The following is a 22120-nucleotide window of genomic DNA, read 5'->3' on the forward strand; positions in this document are numbered from 1 at the left end:
GACAGTTATTATGTTATTTGGTATTGCTATCTATTGAAGACAGTAATTATCATATGTAAAATATTATACTTTTACTAAAATACTATGGTAACCATGGACTTTGTTTTTGCTATATTACCACAAGAAAAAGCGCTAAAAAGTCACTAAATTCTCAACACTGGGCGTTTTTCATATTTGCACTAAAACTGTATCTCTGGAACAAAAAGAGCTAAAAATGTGTGAATTTTGAGTAGTGATCTTTTGATTGGTAGAATTCAGTTTAAACTATCATTAATATCAATATAATTGTTTCTTTTTATGAATAGATATCAAGTTTATATTTCAGCAAAAATCAAACGAGAAGCTCATATTGGCTTGTAATGTGTAACAACCAAGCTGATGCAGCCTCAGTTATCAATTATCAAAGATAATAAATTTGAAGACGATCTCTAACAAATAGGGTATCACAGAGGCAACGGTTAAGTTGTGTAATCAACAATCCTGGTCAGAGACCTGCTTATAGTATTGTGAGATTACATTTATTGGTAAAACACTTTGACAATCTTAAAATTGATTAATCAATAATATCTCTTAGGTATGAGTTTTGATATGGCATTTCAGGTAAGCCTTATCAGAAAAGCATTTCTGACAATACTCACACTGAAAAGGTTTCTCTTTGGTGTGAGTTCTCATGTGTCTTTGACGACCACGACTGGTAGTAAAACATTCTTGACAGACCTTGCACTGATAAGGTTTCTCTTTGGTGTGAATCCTTAGATGAGCTTTAAGGTCACACATTCGTACAAAACATTTCTGACAGAAATCACACTTATACGGTTTCTCTTTGGTGTGGCGGTATCGAATGTGAGGTTTCAGGCTACTCTTACTAGCAAAACATTTCTTACAATATTCACATTCATATGGTTTCTCTTTAGTGTGAATTCTGATGTGCTTCTTGCGATACTTGCTATGTGCAAAGCATTTCCCACAGTATTCACACTCATAGGGTTTCTCTTTGGTATGAGTTCTAATATGGGTTCTGAGGTCAAAGACTTTGGCAAAACATTTTCCACAATACTCACACTGATGGGATTTCTGCTTAGTGTGAGTTCTGACATGTTTTTCAAAAAGTGCAGACTTTGTGAAACATTTCTGACAGTACTTGCAATGATATGGTTTGGTGTGAGTTCCGATGTGTCTTTCAAGTGTGCTGCTATTTGGAAAACATTTCTGACAGTATTCACACCGATATGATTTCTTTTTGGTGTGAGTTTTAGAAATGTGGCCTCCGAGTCCAGAGTTTGTACTGAAAACATTTCCCTACAAAACTTACATGCAAAGGGTGTCTCTTCAGTGTGAATCCTGATGTGGTTTTTAAGACCATTCAACCGTGTGAAACATTTCTGACAGTATTCACACTGATGGCGTTGTTTCTTTCTGTTGTGAAATCTGATGTGTTGTGTAAGAATACTACTACTTGCAAAGCATTTGCCACAATACTCACACAGATATGCTTTCTCACTGGCTTTCTCATTGTTGTGAATTCTGATGTGTTTTTTAAGCCCACTGCTCTGGAGAAAACATTTCTGATCGGTTTTTGTGTGACCTTGGATGTGATATTTTAGTTGACTAACCCAATGAAAGCATTCCCCACAATACTCACATCTGTAAGTGTGGCTAGTTTTGTTATGGCTTTCAAGGCTATCTTTACAACTGAAAAATAGCCAGCAGTATTTACACTGGTATAAGGAAGTCTCTTCGATTTTGACATCAATTTGACCCTTTGAGCTTTTTTCTGTATGTATATTATTTCTGTAAATACTCCTTTTTAATTGATCTAATGTAACTACAACACTTGCAGCACTATTTATACTAGAAGGGAGATCTTTATGTGATGTTTTGATAATGGCTTTGGCATTTGGAATTTCATTTCCTTGCACCCGGACATACTTAATCTTATGTCTGTAAACATGACTTCTTTTTCTATCCAAAGAATAAAAGGTAGTTTTACAAAATTTACAAATGAATGGTTTTAAAAGTCTCACTTTCATGTTCCTTGGCAACGCTTATCCTGAAGTCTTTAACAGCAGTCTCATGGTCAAAAGATGCAAAATATGTAGCTTAAGTCTTGGAAGCCAACACTGGCAGAAATGACGTCTACTGGCTGTATGTGTATATCATACACTTTGTACTCTCAAATGAGCAGCTTGTATTCAAAACATCAGCAGTATCAGAAAAGCTGAAAATAAAATGTTTAAAAATTTTATGTTCTAGGGGTGGCACATCTTGTCAATTTTTACCAGAACTACTTGAATCAAGAATATGCACAAGTCTTGCCCCACCCACTCAATTTTATCCTCCCCCAGGGCTCATAATTCTTGCACAGGCCTTAATTTTGCCCATCCTTGGATCAAACTGCCTATCTAAAATGACAGAAGATGGTATTACAAGGTTGTATGAGTACACATTTCAGCCAATAGTGTCATAATGGTTAAAAAAGTTTGTATCTGTAAAAATCAAAACCATGTTAAATCAACTTTTGTGTCTCTCTGTGTTAAACTTTGTGTCTTGACTGTAACAAATCATGTACAAAACAGTTTCTTCGTATTTTGGGAGGCAGTCATTAGTGCTAAAATTTCCAAGCCAGCTGTTTTGAGTCCTGATAAACACTTTACTTTTTTGACACCACAGAGATGTTGAGCTACACGATCTATTGTTGGTCGAAGCAGCAGAAAAATCGATTTTAATTATCAAAATCAATATATTATTGACAAATAACACTTTGATGTTTTGCAAAAGTTCATTCTACAAATCATATACTTTGAAAACTTGCTTAATTTATTGTTGGGAATAAGTTATGTACGGTTTACAAAAGTGTTGTTGTTTCAGTCCTCTTTACAACATAACTCAAGAACCACAGGACCTACAAGGGTATATCTGTGGTATTTGAATTCTTCTACACACTCGTTACGAAATGATTAATGCAATTTTTGCCAAAGCTCACTAGCATTCGGAAGATGCTGTGAACAACCAAATCGCAACAGTTTAAAATAGTTGCTAACCTTAACTTACTTCATCACTTCATATACAAACTTTCCACTTTCAAAGGCAAGTTGTCATTACAATTTTAAGGAAGAAGTAAATCTGACATTCATTCATGAAAGTCTTCTTACAGTTGATAAATAAGATGGTGAGTGGAGGTTAATAGCTCTGGATTTGTCAAGTCTTTGATTTGCCATTCTATATATGTATACTTCAATACTTTAGACCAACAATTTAACAGTTATGAGCCCAAAATTTTCCATAATTCCAAGGTTAAGACCAACCTAAGATTTAAAGTCATAATGTACATCTTATAATATGAAATTTGTTATTTTTTTTACAATGTGGGGCTTATGTTATTATCCAGATGGTTGCCTGCCTGGTTGTTTGTTTGGCTGCATGTCTGTCCGGGCGGAAGCAAATTCCAGTGTGCAGCTATGACGCAATTAACCGATCAACTTCAAAACTTATTGTGATAGGATATGGCGGCCTGATGTGCTGTATAGTTTTGAGTCATGTTATTGCATATTTATGAATATTAATGAGCTTATTTTTATATTTTGCCTACATTTACATTAATCCACTCTTCAGCTTAAACGCAATAACCAATCAACTTCAAACTTGGTATGGTGATAGGATATGGTAGCCTGATGTGCTGTATAGTTTTGTGTCATGTTATTTGCATATATATGAATATCAATGAGCTTATTTGCATATTTTGCCTACATTTACATTAATCCACTCTTCAGCTTAAACGCAATAACCAATCAACTTTAAACTTGGTTTGGTGATAGGATATGGTAGCCTGATGTGCTGTATAGTTTTGAGTCATGTTATTGCATATTTATGAATATTAATGAGCTTATTTTTATATTTTGCCTACATTTACATTAATCCACTCTTCAGCTTAAACGCAATAACCAATCAACTTCAAACTTGGTATGGTGATAGGATATGGTAGCCTGATGTGCTGTATAGTTTTGAGTCATGTTATTGCATATTTATGAATATTAATGAGCTTATTTTTATATTTTGCCTACATTTACATTAATCCACTCTTCAGCTTAAACGCAATAACCAATCAACTTCAAACTTGGTATGGTGATAGGATATGGTAGCCTGATGTGCTGTATAGTTTTGAGTCATGTTATTGCATATTTATGAATATTAATGAGCTTATTTTTATATTTTGCCTACATTTACATTAATCCACTCTTCAGTTTAAACGCAATAACCAATCAACTTCAAACTTGGTATGGTGATAGGATATGGTAGCCTGATGTGCTGTATAGTTTTGTGTCATGTTATTTGCATATATATGAATATCAATGAGCTTATTTGCATATTTTGCCTACATTTTCATTAATCCACCCTGCAGCTTATACACAATAACCAATCAACTTTAAACTTGGTTTGGTGATTGGATATGGTGGCCTGATCTGTTGTATAGTTTTGTGTTATGTTATTTACATGCTAATGAATATTAATGAGTTTATTTGCATATTGCATATTATGAACCTTTGTTATTTGCACACCTATGTGTGGGGCTACCTTAATTACGAATAGGGTAATTCTAGGTGTTTGGTTCCTTTTACTTTACCTTGTCATTTTGACTAGCAAAAAGTTCAGCAATTTGGGTAAAGAATAACAAAATTAAAATTGTATATTATGGCTTTAATTTGCACACTGTACCTTGGAACAATACTGTTGTTGCCAATGATGATACTGCTTTAGAAATCCACTCCTGGGATGGAAGTCACAGGACCTAAGCAAGTCTTGGTGATGTTTACAGCTGGAGAGATCACTGGATCAAAATATCTGAAATATTAATAATTGTTAATCAATAATATAAAGTATAAACCTGTACCATCACTTCCATTTGATATGAGTCTGATCCCTCAGATCCCAGAAATGTAATGTGTGTGTGTGTACCACCTATCACACTCGTGTAAGTTATGGGACACAAAAAATTACATGTCGATTTGCTTGTAAATTTTTGTAAATTAAGTTGAGACAAATTGTTCGTCTAGCTGAGAGGTTTCAGAAAAAGAATAGTTTGCACTATCTGTGATGTCTAGTTAGCATGTTACACACTCGAAGAGTCAAAAGATATGTAGGATGTACATAGGATTTAATGGAATTTGTAATTATTTATCATCCGTCTTCGTTACTTGACATGGCAGATCAGTAAATACTTTTCTTATCCTGAATCCCTTGAACTTGAGGAACAGTTTGCATCAATTTTTATGACAATCGGAACGTTTTTAATTTTTCACCCCTGTATGAAATGCAAATTGACCTTAGACCTGTTGCCTCATAACTTGATAACTATGTATGTATCCTACGTACGTTTTTGTGTTCCATAGACCCAGACAAATAATTTGACATGTTTTTTAGTGAATTTGGAACATGTCTAATTTTTGCCCCCTGTATGATCAATCATGTAGGGGGTTAGGTTTTTTTGGGGGGTCATAGGGTTCCAATATAGCTTGGCAGACAAAATGTTTGAACTCAGCATACCTGAATTAACAAAATGATTTGGTTGCCAGCTTTTAAAAAAAAAGAACCAGTCTAAGTGTATAATGTTATTAGCTGTTATTGCAGATAAACAAATGTTAAAAATGTGATCTGACGCATAATCCATGTTACTCTCTAAATGCCAAAGATGAAAAGGCCACAAGCTCTTTCAAGGGTTGACATTTATTATCCCTATGACCAGGGGGCTTTTTGGCGATCGAGGGGGAAGAAAAGTAAGAAAGGAGAGAAAACTTTATATCAGTGTGGTTTTGAACCACAGACCTCTTGGGTACCAGACACATGCACACAGAGATCACTTGCCATATGGGAGTTTACCTTGGCTGACAAAGCTTTCCATGCCCATGTGTGCTCACATAATGACGCATTGGGATCACATGGGATACCTTGCAGATGCTTTGTGCAGTACGCTTTATTGAGATTCAACTCAGTTTATTGGGTTAATTCAGCCTATTTGGAGGAAAACTAAGGTGTTGTTAATCCTAACCGATGTCTTCATTTTTATATGGCATTTCATGGCTCTACACTTTTGAAAGTATTTTAATTATACGCTTTTAAAATACCCTTCAAAATATGCCCTTCAAAATACACTTTAAAATACTCTTCATAATACCCTTCAAAATACCCTTTCAAAATAGCATTCAATATACCCTTCAATTGCACCATTCGAAATAGTCTTCCAAACTCATTTACATATTTCGACTCCCACAAAGGGTATATACCATTCGAAGGGTATCTTGAATGGAATATACCATTCGAAGACTAATTATTTGCAATCTCTTTATAAATTATTATTATTAAATTAGAAGGGTAATTAAGACTGCAAAACAATACAACAGTAGGCTTCAACTAACCCCAACACTACTAGATTATACAAAACAATACAGCAAGACCATGCATCTCACATGATCCAATTACACAATCGTGCCCAACAACATCAGTTCAGTGGTGTTGTGAATTCACATACTCCTCTGAATTCACATACCATCTGTGAATTCAAATACTCTTATTAACACCTCATCAAAAGAGATGGAACACATAAATATTCATGAGACATCTTTTTTTCATTTTCACCCTATTTTACAAGTTAGTGCGCCTCTTGAACGTACCACCATAATTACATGAAAATTCCTATAGTACAGCTTTGGCCTAAAAAAAATAGATCGATTGAGCCCATACCGTAAAACCTCGTCTACAAGTATATTGAGTGCTTCTGATAAAAACTAAATTAATCCAGGCGCCATTATGGAATTAGAGCAAATAAATTACAGATCCGAGCACATACAAACAAGTACTATTGTAAGACCAATCTATTGAATTGGCATATTTACGCATGTGTCGTGTTAACTAAAGTTTTATCAAAAACACTATATATACTTGTAGACAGGGTTTTACGGTATATTGTTAGGCAGAGTATTAAAATATAAGTAGATGAGACGTGGTCGAGTCCGATATTTTAAAATTCCAAGACCAATAAAAATTGGGCGTAATATTTTCACACACTTGGATTCATCAAAACATAATAACAGGGCCGTGACACTCGTAATTCAATCCCTGTATAAAAATTGAAGTCACTTCGACTTCAAACGATATCCAGAAGCGGGATTATGATTTGTTGAACTGTTCCTTCGACAAAATTGTATTTTTTATCGGTTCTACATGTGTCTCTTTTTCCACATTTCTGGTAATAAATATCCAACAGTCATAATTGGCGGTCATTTCAAATCATCCCCAAGTCAACGAGGTTCAGAAATGTCCTCTCATTGTTCATTGTTGATTATACATACCTAGACAAAATACAATGCTTTGTTATCTACCACTTGAACAGGATTTAGCGAAAGCAAACAAAGACAATAACTATTCTATAGAAATAGGTAGAAGCTTATTATCCTCTTCAGCAATAGTATTATTGATTGATTTAAATAGCGTTTGATGAGATACTTGTCGCAAAGAATTGAGACACCTATGAATACGACCTCGATCCACACACATTTTACACTTAAACTCAGAATACAATTTGCAGAGTTTACAGCTCATTCGTAGTGTCCACTCACATATGAGCTTTAAAATATTGGACTCAAATATTTTAAAAACACATAGCGAGATCAATAATATTGGGCATATTAGCATCCAATTTTATCATTATTATGTATTGGATCCAATATTTTCACACACTTGGATTCATCAAAACATAATAATGTTTGCAATTGGTTTTGAACCTTTCATGAGACCTCAAATGACCTTTGACCTCCATGTGACCCTTGATACCACTATATGAATGTACCATAAATGCAGCTATGATCCAAGTTTGGTTGCAATAGCATTTGAACCGGGGGAGGGGGTGTACTCGACTTTGGAAGTGATTGGGATGTGCGGACAGCAGTTCGAAACTAGGGGTCTTTCAGTGAGAGCCTAGACACTGAAAAAGGGGGGGGGGGGGCTTTCAGTGAGAAGGCCCACCAAAAGGGGGGCTTTCCATGAGACTGGGAAATCTGACCAAAAAAGGGGGTCATTCAGTGAGACTGGGAAAATTTTTGGGTCAAGATATAAAAGTTGATACAAAATTTCCAAAAATTCATCAAAATTTTGAAAAATAATGAAAAAACGGGGAATTCAGTGACATGATCAGAAATTTCCGTAAATTTTTTTGAAAAAAGGGGTCGTTTGGTGACAGGAAAACAAAAAAGGGGGTTATTGGGTTAAAGGGAGTTCAGTAAAATTAAAAAGTGGGTCATTGGGTGAGAGGGAGTTGAAAAATGGGGGTCAATGTGGCCGCATATCCCCCTCACCCATTTTTAGTGCTCCCCGGCATTTGAACTGTTCATCTGAAGCATTTAATCAAAACATTTGAACCAAAAATGTCACATGCATACACATCTCTACACCTATGCCAATGACGAACATTTCTGTGGGTATATAATTTATTTAATCCAGCAATTCATGTTTACAATTCAATGTGAAACTGTAAATTTGCAGGTATTTAATTTAATTTAGGGAATTTAAATGAAAATAAATACCTGTGAAATTAAGTGGTTTTACTGTAGATTATACATACAGCCAGCCAGCCATATGGAAAAAATCTCCTGTCTCAGGAAAAACAATAAAATGACTGAATACAGAATGTGGCACATACCTCTCTTCCAAACAAAATGACAGCTCCTTTAAAGTCATAATGTACGATCTTATAATATGAATTTGGTTAATTTTTTTCAAACCTGATTTTTTGGCATATTTGTAATGTTTACACATGTCACAACTTGCACCTAAATGGAATCAGCCAAATTTCTTGTGTTTGTAGGTAAACAGAGCAAAGTTTGACATAAAGTCATAATTCAAAGAATTATGACTTTATGTCCTCCCATAGAACTGCGTGTTAAACGGCCAAAATAACAAGCAGTGTTTCTTTCACTTTACCTCGTTATTTCAGCTCAAAATTAACAGAAACCATTCCCGATAATTATTACTAGTATTATTTTAGCATTTTGAGTATATAATGACAAATTTAAAATTTGAAGGAAATCGTACACGTACATTAAGCCTTTAAGGGGTGGGGTATGAACGTTTGGACAGTATTTATTGTTGGACATTAGAGCACATCAGACATATCGAATTGCATTCTGAATATGAAGAATGTCATTCTGATATCAAATAATTTTGATTTTTTGAAATTCACAATGTAATACACATTTATGGCAAATGATTAAAATTGATATTTTGATCGTTAACAGTACTCAAGTAAACTTTATAAATCTGATGATTTATACTTAAAGTGTATGTAGGTGGTATGAAAAGCCGACGATCAATTGAAAATTTTGACCTTTTGTATTGAAGATATGGATTTTTTTTCCCAAAACACTCGAATAAATTAGGTCTTTTTGAGAAAAAAATCCATATCTTCAATATGAAAGGTCAAAATTTTCAATTGATCGTTGGCTTTTCCTCCCAGCTACATACACTTTAAGAATATATCATTAGATTTGTAAAATTTACTTCGAGGACTGTTATATCAAAAATGTGAAAAATATCAAATTTTAATAATTTGTCATAAAATTTGTTTTATATCGTGAATTTCAAAAAATGAAAATTATTTGATATCAGAAAAACATTCTTCGTATTCAGAAGGCAATTCGATATGTCTGATGTGCTCTTATGTCCCACAAAAAATACCATCGAAACGCTCATTCCAGATCCCTTAAGTATCTTGTGAATTTGTGATTCAAATGCAGAAATAAATAATGACACTTCATTTGAAAGGTGGGTTTCAAGTTTATGTTTATGGTTTATTAATTCATTATTCAAAACATTTTAATGCAGTGGCCGGCACCAGGAATTTTTGGTTTCGGGGGATGGGGGAAAAAGTAAAGGGGGGGTTAACAATTTTTTTGCAAAATTAGAGCAAAAAGCAAGAGTTCTTGGGGTGCATTTTCCCCTATCCCCCACATGGCACACCTACTGTTTTGATGAACTATTTGGACATTACAGAAATTTAATTTAGATTAAAATTATAGGTATAAACTCTTGCCACTTTGAAGGTACAGTTATTAAACATTAACTATATGAAGCTACCCCGGGAAGCTATGTTCATTATACTGATGATATATGTTACAATTTGCAGATGTATTAAGGGGGGTACTACAACCCTGGCCAATTTTGTGCCTATTTTTGCATTTTCTCAAAAATTATAGCGCATTGGTGACAAGTAAGATATGTATATTATAGGGCAAGGACTACAACTACTGCACTGAAAATTCAGCAACTCAAGGCAAGTAGTTATTGATTTATTGATCAAATATTGGTTTTCCCTCATTTTTGACTGTAACTCCGCAACTGTTGTCTGTGCTGAAATAAAATTTCCAGTGCAGTAGTTGTAGTCCTTGCCCCTATAATATAAATATCTTACTTTTCATCAATGCTCTATAATTTTTGAGAAAAATGCAAAATAGGCACAAAATTGTGCAGGGGTGTAGTACCCCCTTAATATAGATATCATTTCAGCAGCTGATCGGATATCCTAGGAAATCAGTTCAGAAAAATATTGTGTTCCTTAAACAAAACTACTATAACCAATCACACAATGGCAACAGAATGTTTGAAGAGCATGTGTGGGTGGTATCGTTGCTCTTACTATGTAGCATATCAAATGTAGTGTCCACTGCATGGACAAATTCATGGCCAGAAATTTATTGAAATGTTTTGATAGTTGCACACATGATAATCAGTGTTTTTCTTATAAGGCCTGAAAGTGTCTATGGAAAATTCTCTTCTGGTCAGAGTCCTGCTGCAGTAGTATAAGATTACATTTATTGATCAAACATTTCAGATAATCTTAACATTGATTAATATACATTGTACATACTTTGACTTATCACACCACATGAATTTAAGTTTTAACTTCAACACTACACTATTTTTTCGCCAACCGAGCACGTTTTCACTAGTCCGACTAAGCGTATTCAGCAGATGGTGATGCTGTGATGATATCTTGTCTACAATCGGGATATCTCTAACTGATGATGTCATATGATTGACAGAATGTCATAGGATGTTACAATGTAGCACCGCCCCCTGCTATATCGTAACATCCTATAATGTCAATCTGTCAATCATATGACATCATCAGTGAGAGATATCTCGATTGTAGACAAGATATCATCACAGCATCACTATCTGCTGAAGACACTAGTCGGACTAGTGAAAACATTCCAGGCCCGGTTCCAGGTTGGCGAAAAATAGTGTAGTGTTGAAGTTAAAAACTTTAATTCATTTTATTTACCACTACGTATGAATAATTGAATATTCACTCATATGTGATGCGATCAAGCAAAATCAGTCGGAACTCGAAAATATTAAATTTTCAGTTTCTTATAGGAAAATAAAAAGCATTTACAAAGCTGAATTTGGCAGAAAACCCCATTGAAATTGAACAGTCAGTTCCAAAGATGTGAGCAACCAAAGAGTTTCCAAACAAAAAGGAACAAAAGGAAATACCTCCTTTGTTTGGCTATATCTCAAAATCAATATTTGTGAGTTTGTGAGTTTTGTGATTTTGCTTGATCGCATCACATATAAACACCAGATATATTTTCATATTTAGTCAGTGAATGCGTATTTACACTTATATCTAGTCATTGAGAGCATAATGCACAAGCACAATATGTACACATGCGTAACAAGGCAAATCGTGAAAACTGGGCGTGTAAAATGCACGCAATGCGTTGAACGGTCATCTAATTTTGTAATCTTTTTCCTACTTTGCAATTAAAATGTATAAAAACATAATCATTCCAATATTTAGAATGACTTAGTGGTATCAGCATCAGTATGGTACGGAAAATTATTGTGCTCTTCATCCAGTATAACACTTCACGCACAACAATTCCCTGTACAATTCCTCCGCTTCACCTAATACTACATGTATCTCTATCTACATGATCTATAGAGGAATATCTATAAAGGAATTATGTGTTTTGATATGACGTTGAAGACTGGACTTTTGAGAAAAGCGTTTTGGACAATATTCACACTGAAAAGGTTGCTCTTTGGTGTGAATCCTTATATGTTTTTTAAGGTTACCACTCTGTGCAAAACATTTCTGACAGTAATCGCACTGATAGTTTTTCTCTTTGGTGTGAATTCTGATGTGTTTTGTGAGAGTACTGCTTACTGCAAACAATTTTTGACAGAATTCACACTGATAGCGTTTCTCTTTGGTGTGAAATTTTACGTGGAATTTAAATGCATTACTATCTGCAAAACTTTTGGGACAGTATTCACAACGATACGGTTTCTCTTGGTGAATTCTGATATGTCTCTTCAGATCACCAGATCTTGTGAAACATTTCTGACAGAGCTTGCACTGGAAAGGTTTTTCTTTGGTGTGAATCCTTCTATGGATCTCAATGTTAGCCTTATTTGCAAACCATTTGAGACAGTACTTACACTGATAGGGTTTCTCTTTGGTGTGAGTCTTGATATGTTCTTTGAGAACGTGGTTTCGTCCAAACCGCTTCATACAAAACTCACACTGATAGGGTTTCTCTTTGGTGTGAGTTTTGATGTGTTCTTTGAGAACATTATTTAGTCCAAACCGTTTCATACAAATGTCACACTGATAGGGTTTCTCTTTAGTGTGAAATCTGATGTGGTTTTTTAGACTTTGTTTATATGCAAAACATTTATGACAGTATTCACACTGATACGGTTTCTCTTTGGTGTGGGTTCTCATGTGAGACCTGAGAATATATTTTTCAGAAAAACATTTCCCACAATACTCACATTGAAATGTTTTCTCTTTAGCGTGAATTTTTAGGTGTGTTGTTAGGTATTTGAACAGTGTAAAACTTTTCTGACAGTACTCACACTGATGAGGTTTCTCTTTTGTATGCGAACTAATGTGGATTTCATATTTATATTTTTTACTAAAACATTGCCCACAAAACTCACACTGATGGGTTTTTTTCTTTCTGGTGTGAATTTCGATGTGTTTTTCCAGATAACATTTTTGTGAAAAGCATTTACCACAATATTCACATTGAAATCGTTCCTCTTTAGCGTGACCTTTGATATGATTTTTTAGTTCAACATCCCAGTGAAAACTTATCGGACAATACATACATTGATAAGTGTGGCTGGTTCTGATATGGCTTTCAAGACTCTCTTTACAACTGAAATATTGTGCTTTCCAGCAGTATTTACACTTGTAGAAAGACGTGGTGAAAGCTCCAGTTTTACCCTTTGAGCTTTTTCCTGTATGTGAAGTATTTCTAAGAATACTCTTACAAACTTTATGTAAAACACTTCCAGCAAAAAGTAAACTGGTAGAGCTTTCTTTCCTTCCTGCTTTGACATAGTCACGTTTCTTTTTGGTTACATTTCCTTGCACTCGGACATACTTGATCTTATGTCTGTAAACATGACTTCTTTTTCTATCCAAGGAATAAAAGCCAGCTTCACAAATTTGACAAAAGAACGGTTTTAAAAGTCTCGATTTCATTTTCCTTGGTAATTATGATCCAGATATGTTTAAACCAGTCTCACAGTCAAAAGAAGCTAAGATGTAGTTCAAGTCTTGGAAGCTAACATACCCAGCACGGAATGGTCAGTGATAGCAATGACATCTATTTGGCTGTATGTCATCCACTTTTTTCTCTCTCATATGAGTCCCTGTGAAGCTTGTTAAAGTGGCAGATTTCTGGATCAGAAAATCTGAAAATAAAAATGTTTAAAGATTTTTAGTAGAAGGTGGAGCATGATTCCCAAAATAATACCCGATCTATCAGGACTAGCCAAGACTAGGATTCTTGACAATTTTGACCTCTGTTTGGGTGTGAATTCTGGAGGAAACACTGCTGTAGTCTGCATGGCAAATTGTGTTCATTGGTATGCAATTTTTTTGTGATCTGATATATTTCTGAAGAGGACTTTAATAAACAAAACATATTCAGGCAAGGCAAGTTTTGGTTGCCAAATTTAAAGCCATTGTGTATGATATCTGTTAAATTTTAGTTTTGTTAGGGGCCGTCCATAATTGTCGCCATTTTTACTTACGTACAAAGCGTACGTAAGAGGGAGGGAGGGGGTAAAAATCCTAGGCATGTGTACGTAAGAAAAATGGCGATTTGTTTGAGCAATAAAAAAATGAAAGTGAAAATTATTATGGTATTTTCCAATATTTTATATAACCAATTGACCTAAGTTCAATTCGTTTTAACAATTTCTTTAACATGCATGCAAACAATGATTTTCGCTTTAATGTTGAGTCTAATATGCAGAAGCAGTGGTCCTATTTTACATTATGCTCAATTTATTGCATACCCTATCTTGGAACCCATAGTTTAATTGCAAGAACATACACCAAACATGTCAAAGGGATGTCCCCCTGGTTCCCCCTATATATGATTTGATCCGGGGAGTTCTAAGTGGAAAAGAGAGTATAGGATGTTCAGCAGATTTTGGAGTGCATTAGTCATTTAGTTTAGATTCAGGCTGCATTTTAAGCTATGTTTTAATTTATTGATGGCTTTCGTTTTCATGAATATATGGTTTAAAAAGGACGTTTTTTAGCATTTCTCAACTTATCTGTAAAAATATTAATCGTGTTAATCCAGAACTAATGCACATATCAAATGCAACCCCGGCCCCTGGGGACCCGGGGATGGCCGGGTCGTGGGCCGTGGATTTTGGGTTTAAAAGTTCAAGTCCCGGGTAAACACCTGGCCAGTCCCGGACCCACCGGGCAAAACTCTCAGCCACTCCCGGCCCCCGGGCGAATATCCTATGCAAACCGATGCAAACCCCGGGTATTCCTCGGTCCAAGTTCCCGGCCCTGAGCATTGGATATAAGCCTGGATCTTAATATGGTATTAATATCGCGCAATCTTGTCATGCGGGCTCAAAATTCGGCAGGCATGTCCTCAATATGCATGCTTGTTTTTAAATATTACGAGGCATGAATGGCGGGTCGGAAAATGCTGTGAATAAACTAGGAATATCATATTGATATAGGGCCTACATGTAGGTCTATATGTTTACAAACATCAAAGATATGAACGAAACAAATCACTGCATTTATATCTGTCCAGGATACGGGAGTGGCGAATGTTCGATCTTTGCATAAACATTTTAAGCACATAATATTATAGGCCTATATATGATTTTTTAAATGTCAATCTAACATGCAACTTCAATTATAATGAGGCTATTCTGTAACATCCAAACAGGCCTACCTTGTATCTTGTTTAAAATCAATTGACCATCTATCAAACTTTTGGCGCACAAGTTATTAATATTTTGTTTCACGAGGATGCCATGGGCGGATATTATTTAAAACATTCTTTTCAACTACTTGGGAATAATGATATTGTTAAACCCTCCAACATGAAAATATAATACAGTTTTGAAAATCTGTATATTAACACAAGACAGTGAATTCAATTTTTATATCATACACCTATAATTATTTTTTTAAAGAAGAAAAATACAGCTCGAGAATTTATAAAGAACATGTACACTACCTGTAGTAGGCCTATATAGCCTATAAGTATTATGGCCATGTAGCAGTCGATTGCAGATGTCACAAAAGTATCATGGATTCTTTTATTATCACGGTTAGATTTGTTTTTGAGTGTAGGCCTAATAATTTAAAACTTTAATCTCGGCTGGTGGTTAAAAACTAACTTTAAAAAAAAATAAAAACCAATACATTTGGCATAAATAAGCGTATAGCAATTAGCAGTTTTCACGTGCATGTCAAGAAGCCGATGTGGTCTGGTTAAACATGCTAAACTTTATAGCAGATACAAAGCCTACTGCAAAATATTGAAACAACAGCCAAGATTTTGTTTTTGGAATGGGTTTATATGAGTAACATTAATGTGACGACTCAGTGGATTATTAATATACATCCACGGCTCAAGTACGGCCAAGTGATAGGATTCACCGGCCCATAAATGCGGGCATCCTTACTTGCAAACCACGGCCATGTTCACGGCCCATTTACTGGTTGGAAAACCCGGGTAAGTTACGACATAATCCCGGCCCTCCCCCGGGTAAATCCCAGCCCAATTTCCCGGGGGTTTGGCCGACGTCAAGTCTTATACCAGTCCCGGCAAACACCCGGCTCCCCCGGGTCACATTTCGAGTCAAATCCCGGGTCACATGATGTCAAGTCCCGGACCATCCCCGGGTCCCCAGGGGCCGGGGTTGCATTTGATATGTGCATAACTGTCCTCCTGGAACACCGTAATATATCCCTAACCTAAACTCTAACCACAACCCCAAGCCAACATCTCAATTTCGCTATTAGTAGTCATGGACATCCTTCGCCATTTTATTTGTACGTAACTCGAGGGAGGGAGGGGGGGTAAAAAGTTACGTACGCTTTGTACGTAAGTGAAAATGGCGAAAATTATGGATGGCCCCTTATTGTACCCAAATTGACAAAATAATAATACATTAGTAATAACTGTCATAAAGTGTTTCTGTCCATTTTAAGCCAAAATAACGAGGTCAAGTGAAAGAAACTCCACTGGTTATTTTGGGCCCTTTAAGGGGGTACTACACCCCTGTGGTAAATTTGTGACTATTTTTGCATTTTTCTCAAAAAATAATAACACACTGGTAACAAAAGTTATGTATATTATTGGGGCAAGGAATCCAGTTACTACACTGAAATTTCAGTGACAAGACAAGCGGTTCCGCATATATGATAGGAAATGAGGTACATCCTAGCGGTACCTTATTTCTTATCATAAATAACGAACTGCTTGCCTTGGGTCACTGAAATTCCAGTGTAGTAATTGGATTCCTTGCCCCTATAATATACATTTTTTTTTTTCCTTTTTTTACCAGTGTTTTTTTAGTTTTGAGAAAATGCAAAAATAGACACAAATTTATCGAGGGGTGTAATTACCCCTAACTATGGGAGGTATGGTTTATGGGGATTTAAAGCCATATTGTAACATTTCTATAAGAAATAGAATTGCGTTTTTTTGTTTCACAAAATGTTTAGTTTTCACTGTCAGATGTCCTCTTTTAATTTTGGCAAAAACAGATGAGGCAATACAAGGAAAATCGGCATATAATGTAGCCAATGGGAGCCTCTCCTTCAGATGACATATACATTGCGTATACATGTTTGACTAATAATTCCATCATAATAATAAACCATCTTGTTCAGACGGCTTCATCCAAATCTCCAAATTTTGACAAAATTGCAGCACTAAATGTCTTGATTTTTGCAGGGTATATTGAGGGTGTCCTCCTCAGCAAATGTTAAAATATGGCTTTAATATGTGAATTATGACATTAGCCCATGTGGAAAATTGCTCTGTCAACCATCAAACAAGTTGGTGCGACATGTTTCTCATTTTGTAAGTGCCAGTCAAACACCTTTTAAACCAATCATCAATCCTATTGTTGAAGAGGATAAGCTCTACCTATGTATAGAATTCTTAAATTGATCTAGTCTTTGTTTGCTTTGGGTAAATTCTGAACCTCGTTAACTTGGAAATGACTTGAAGTAACCGCCATGACTGTTTGATATTTATTACCAGCAATGTGGAAAAATAGGCGTATGAAGGCGCACCGAACTATAAAGGTACCATTTGCTGAAGAAGCAAAGTTCAACAAACCATAAAACCGCTTCTGGATATCTCTTGTCAAATGATATAGCGATCAAATTAAATAAGCTTATGAAATATATTTTCTAAACGCGAAATAAAACAAAATTGACCAAAGGCCAACGTTACAAGCGTTTTGTGCTGGTCGGTCACATTTATTTACAATTTAATTAATATTGAATCTAATCGGAGCAATTTCAAAATTTGACTCTACATGAACTTAGACCTCAAGTGACCTCTAATTTATTTTTAACAATATGTTACAATCCACTTTGGTTTGTAATATCCAACACCTTTGAACCCAACCACAGCTGTTTTGAATTTGACCCTTTAAATGACCTTTGATCTCAACATCCTTCAAGTTTAACTTGCCTCCCACCCAATGATCATTGCCCGGGGGGGGGTACTCAAGTTTGGTTTGGGTAGGGACGTGCCATTGAGATTTTGGAAGTGGACCCATAAATATACCAATTTTTCAAGAAATTTGGACCCATTGATATACCAAAAGTCAAAATTTTTGGCCGAATTTAACCAAAATTGTCTTAGTTTTTACAAATTTTCCCAAAATTTTGGGAAAATTTTGGCTAGATTAAGGAAAAATTGGGCTGTTTTGTGAAAAAATTGAGAAAATTTTGAAAAAAGGACCCATTCATATACCAAAATAGGCTTTGAAAAAGGGGTCATTGATATACCAGAAGGCCGAAATTGCTACCCATGTTTGCAGCACGTCCCCGTATGGTCATATGTACTGAATACCCCCCCCCCCCGGGATCATTGTTACCAAGTTTGAGCTTCTTAGTGATACTTTTGGAATAGCATCTATTTGAAGAAACTTGATCCAAGTTGATAACATGTATACACATTGTGACATTATACACATTAAAGGACAGACATAGTGATTGCAGTCTCTTTTCTGAACAAAGTTCAGGGGAGATAATAATTATATGGGGCTGTGAAATTATTATGAACACCCTTGGGGGTCAAATTTCCAAATGGCATGCCAAAAATGCTTGCCCCCTCCCCCTTCTCAGCTTGCCAAAAATCGCTTGCCCCCTTTGCAGTAGTTTGCACATGCCAAATTTTTGTGATCCCAATTTGCAAACCATAATGGTCTATATTGTGAGCACAGCGAGCAAGAAAATTTGCATCTTGTGTTTGTACCATTTTTACTGGGCCTTTTTAGAGCGCTTTACTTCATTTAGATATTAGATACAGGCCTATTTCAGAATAACTATGGAAATACATGTAGTACTAAGAAAATTGAAAACAATGACAAACATGCATGATTAAGAATTTAGTAAATATCTGTGGTAGTTTAACACTTTGTGATAAAAGCATAGCACGGAGTTTACATACAGCCTGTCTCAAAAAAAATTGTGCAAGTGAAGAGCGCCCTCTCTGGCAATTAGAAAATACTGTTGTGACATAATGCTTGCATTGACGTCAAGGGTGTAGTCTAGCTCTCAAATGCCGTTTATTCTGTTCAATTTGTTTGTTTTAATCTCGAGATGGGTAAAATCACAATTGTGCCACTTTTACTAGGGAAGAGGGCTTTACATGTAACAGTGATAGCATCAAGTTTATCAAGAGTTCATTCGTGAAATCAAAGGAATGCATCAATTACACAATACAAAATATTTTGACTGTTTTTACTGTTTTAATATGATGCAGGAATGATGATTCTCTTTTTCCACTTAAAAGAGATTAAAAGATAAATATCACATTTTGCTAAAAAAATGGATTTCACATTCTGCTGTTCTGCATGTGCATGTCAATGATTTTATCATGGTAAATACTGTTCTCTCAGTCACTTTTAAGACATGTTAAAAGACAAACAAATATTGCAGGGGTGGAATTTCGTAAAGTGCCACAGGAGTCAAAGTGGATTCTTGCAAGAGAGTTTTGCGAGAGTCCATGGATTCCCGTAAATGGATTCTCGTTGTACAATCTTGCGGGAGTCCAAAAGGTAGGCCTATTATATGTAGGCCTATGTAAAATGCATTCAAACAAACAAACTAACAAATAAATTAACGAAGTTAAGTTTTTAATATATGTGTCATCATACTCTCACTTCCATATATGTCATTGCATCTTTGGCGACTTTTCCTTTATATTTTGCAGACTTTGAGTTTTAAGGCGTGTTGAACTTAAACGTAAGTTTGATGAGCCGATCATTTCCAGCGGGAGTCCACATGGACTCTCGCAATAGGACTTTTACGGGAGTCTCTGCGAGAGTCGACTCTCGGACTCCCGCCGAAATTCTACCCCTGATATTGCGTACTTATACATGTTATAGGTTAATGAACACGTATTACTTGTTGGGAGAGATATTAGACAAAATAATGCACGCGTGCTAATGTTGATGCGTCTAATACATGCGCCCCGAAAGGTGGAGTGCATTAGACGCATCAACATCAGCTATCATTGACATGTACAGCTCTCTTCCCTAATAAAAGTGGCACAAAGTTATTCTACAAAAACCTTATTTTGGGTTAAAATGGCACATTTTAGTTGTACAGGGATAACAATTTGAACTAGATGCCACAGTAATGTGTTTTACCAAACACGAATATCTATGCCCGTGACCACACCTAACCCCCTTCCCCTATTCACAAACGAAAACTTGGTGAGCACCATGTGAAAGCACTTGTAGTTCCTGAGCTAGAGCTGTTTGAAATTTTACACATATTGCCCCCTGTAGCCTATGACCTTTGACCTCTGGGGTCGATGTTACTGCAGAAAATATCTAAGGGTCATGGGCCATCGTTGTACCAAGTATGAACCCTGAGGGCGCTATAGTTCTTGAGCTAAAGCTGTTTTAAAAGTTTACACATATTGCTCCCTGTAGCCTATGACCTTTGACCTCTGGGGTCGTGGCTACCATAGGTTACATTTAGGGGTCATGGGTCATCATTATATTAAGTATGAACCCTGAGGGCGCTATAGTTCTTGGGCTAGAGCTGTTCACTCGCTCAGAGCCCAGGATATCGGAAACGGAACAGACCAATTAGCCATATCAGATCATGTAGCAAGGGCAAACCATGTCATAGATTGGGAAGAATCCAAGATCCTTGGACGGGAGTATGACAAAAGATCCAGAGAAGTTCGGGAAGCAATAGAGATTAGAAGACGTGGCGCCAACACCCTGAACAGAGAGGAGGGCACCTACCTCTTAAGTCATGTCTACGATCCACTTTTTAAGTCTGCAAAAGAGACTAAGGAACACCGGCAACCACTCAAACTTGTTTACCGGGAAAGTGGATCAGATGACCAAAATCAGTCATACCTGATTTAAAAGTCCTCCGATGTGTACATGTAGGACGAAATATTGTAGTGAGTAAAAAATTCACTTGGTTTTGACAAGCAAAAATCTAAAATGTTTAAATAATTGTGATTTTTGAAAATTGCAATATAATACACATTGGCAAATAATTAAAAACTGATATTTTTGATATTTAAGGTTAGCGAGAGTTTTTCATGCGCTTGATTTCAGAGGCGTAAGTTCATAACAGAAACAGCCATGCAGAAAATGAACAAGCGCACCGGGGCGTAGACCTACTTACAATAGAATATCGATCCACGGTCAAGACATGAAAAGGCTATGAAACTTGGCTTAGCTCGTGCCCGAGCTCGGATGCCGGGGTGGCACAAGCCGTTTTCGCAATTTTCACAAGGATTTTATCAATATTAAAATTGATTGGGGGCACTTCGTCAAGCGACGCCCTGGAAAATGTGTTGATTTTGAATTTATATCCTTGATATCTTTGATGAAATCAATGCTGCTATTCCCCTGATTACAATGTAAGGGTGAGCAACAACAACAATATCAAAAAGCAATTATTTGTAAATCGAATTTGGGATGAAAATCAACAAGACAGACTTAGCAGGCCTACAAATTTCTGAATTATATAAAGTGAAAAACAATCAATCACGATTCACTGCACTCAGCGAATCAATCAAATAAAACTAAAAAGAAAGGAGCAAGAAAGAATAAAGAAATAGTGAAAAGAGAAAGAAAGAGAGAGAAGAAAATGAACGAAAAAGAAAGAAAGAAAGAAATGAAAAAAAAAAGAAATGAAAAAAGAAAGGAGAAAGAAAAGAGGAAAGAAAGGAAGTAAAAATGAGAAAAGAGAAAAAAAGAAAATTCAGCCACACGGAGACTCGAACCCACAAAAATAGTTCATATTAGATTCCCAGTCCAACGCTCTATCCACTCGGCCATAGATCAACTTACGCTATTGACTGTTCTCAAAGCGGATGATATAACTATAACATGATAGCAATTACATGATTACAATCGCGTCCGCATTATGGCTCTTAGAATAAACACGCATGTCGGCGCTGAAATTTTGAACGAACTGATGGAGGAAAACCTCGTTTTTTGCAAAACTAGCTTCAATTTGGAGTGAAAATCAAATGGAATAGCAATTGGCAGAATGTTGAGA

General features: G+C 35.8%; 2 protein-coding genes across 4 annotated transcripts in view; both read right to left on the minus strand.

The window, feature by feature from the left end:
• LOC140142976 (uncharacterized) overlaps positions 1-12781 on the minus strand; it is a 41308-nt gene extending 28527 nt beyond the window's left edge. The window contains exon 1 of the mRNA XM_072165002.1: positions 12221-12781. Coding sequence (XP_072021103.1) covers positions 12221-12781 — 561 coding nt within the window. The remainder of the gene's footprint in view (positions 1-12220) is intronic.
• The window catches only part of LOC140142042 (ras-like protein rasD), a 163601-nt gene that overhangs the window by 126279 nt on the left and 15202 nt on the right, over positions 1-22120 (minus strand). For 2 of the 3 annotated variants that reach the window (XR_011857507.1, XM_072163962.1), the window contains exon 4: positions 4714-4839. The gene's annotated coding sequence lies outside the window, so the exon portion shown is untranslated. Of the gene's footprint in view, positions 1-2124; positions 2219-4713; positions 4840-22120 lie in introns of those variants that run through there. The other variant, XR_011857506.1, reaches the window with a different exon arrangement.

This window comes from Amphiura filiformis, chromosome 20, assembly GCF_039555335.1.
Source record: "Amphiura filiformis chromosome 20, Afil_fr2py, whole genome shotgun sequence".
NCBI classification, from domain to species: Eukaryota; Metazoa; Echinodermata; class Ophiuroidea; order Amphilepidida; family Amphiuridae; genus Amphiura; species Amphiura filiformis.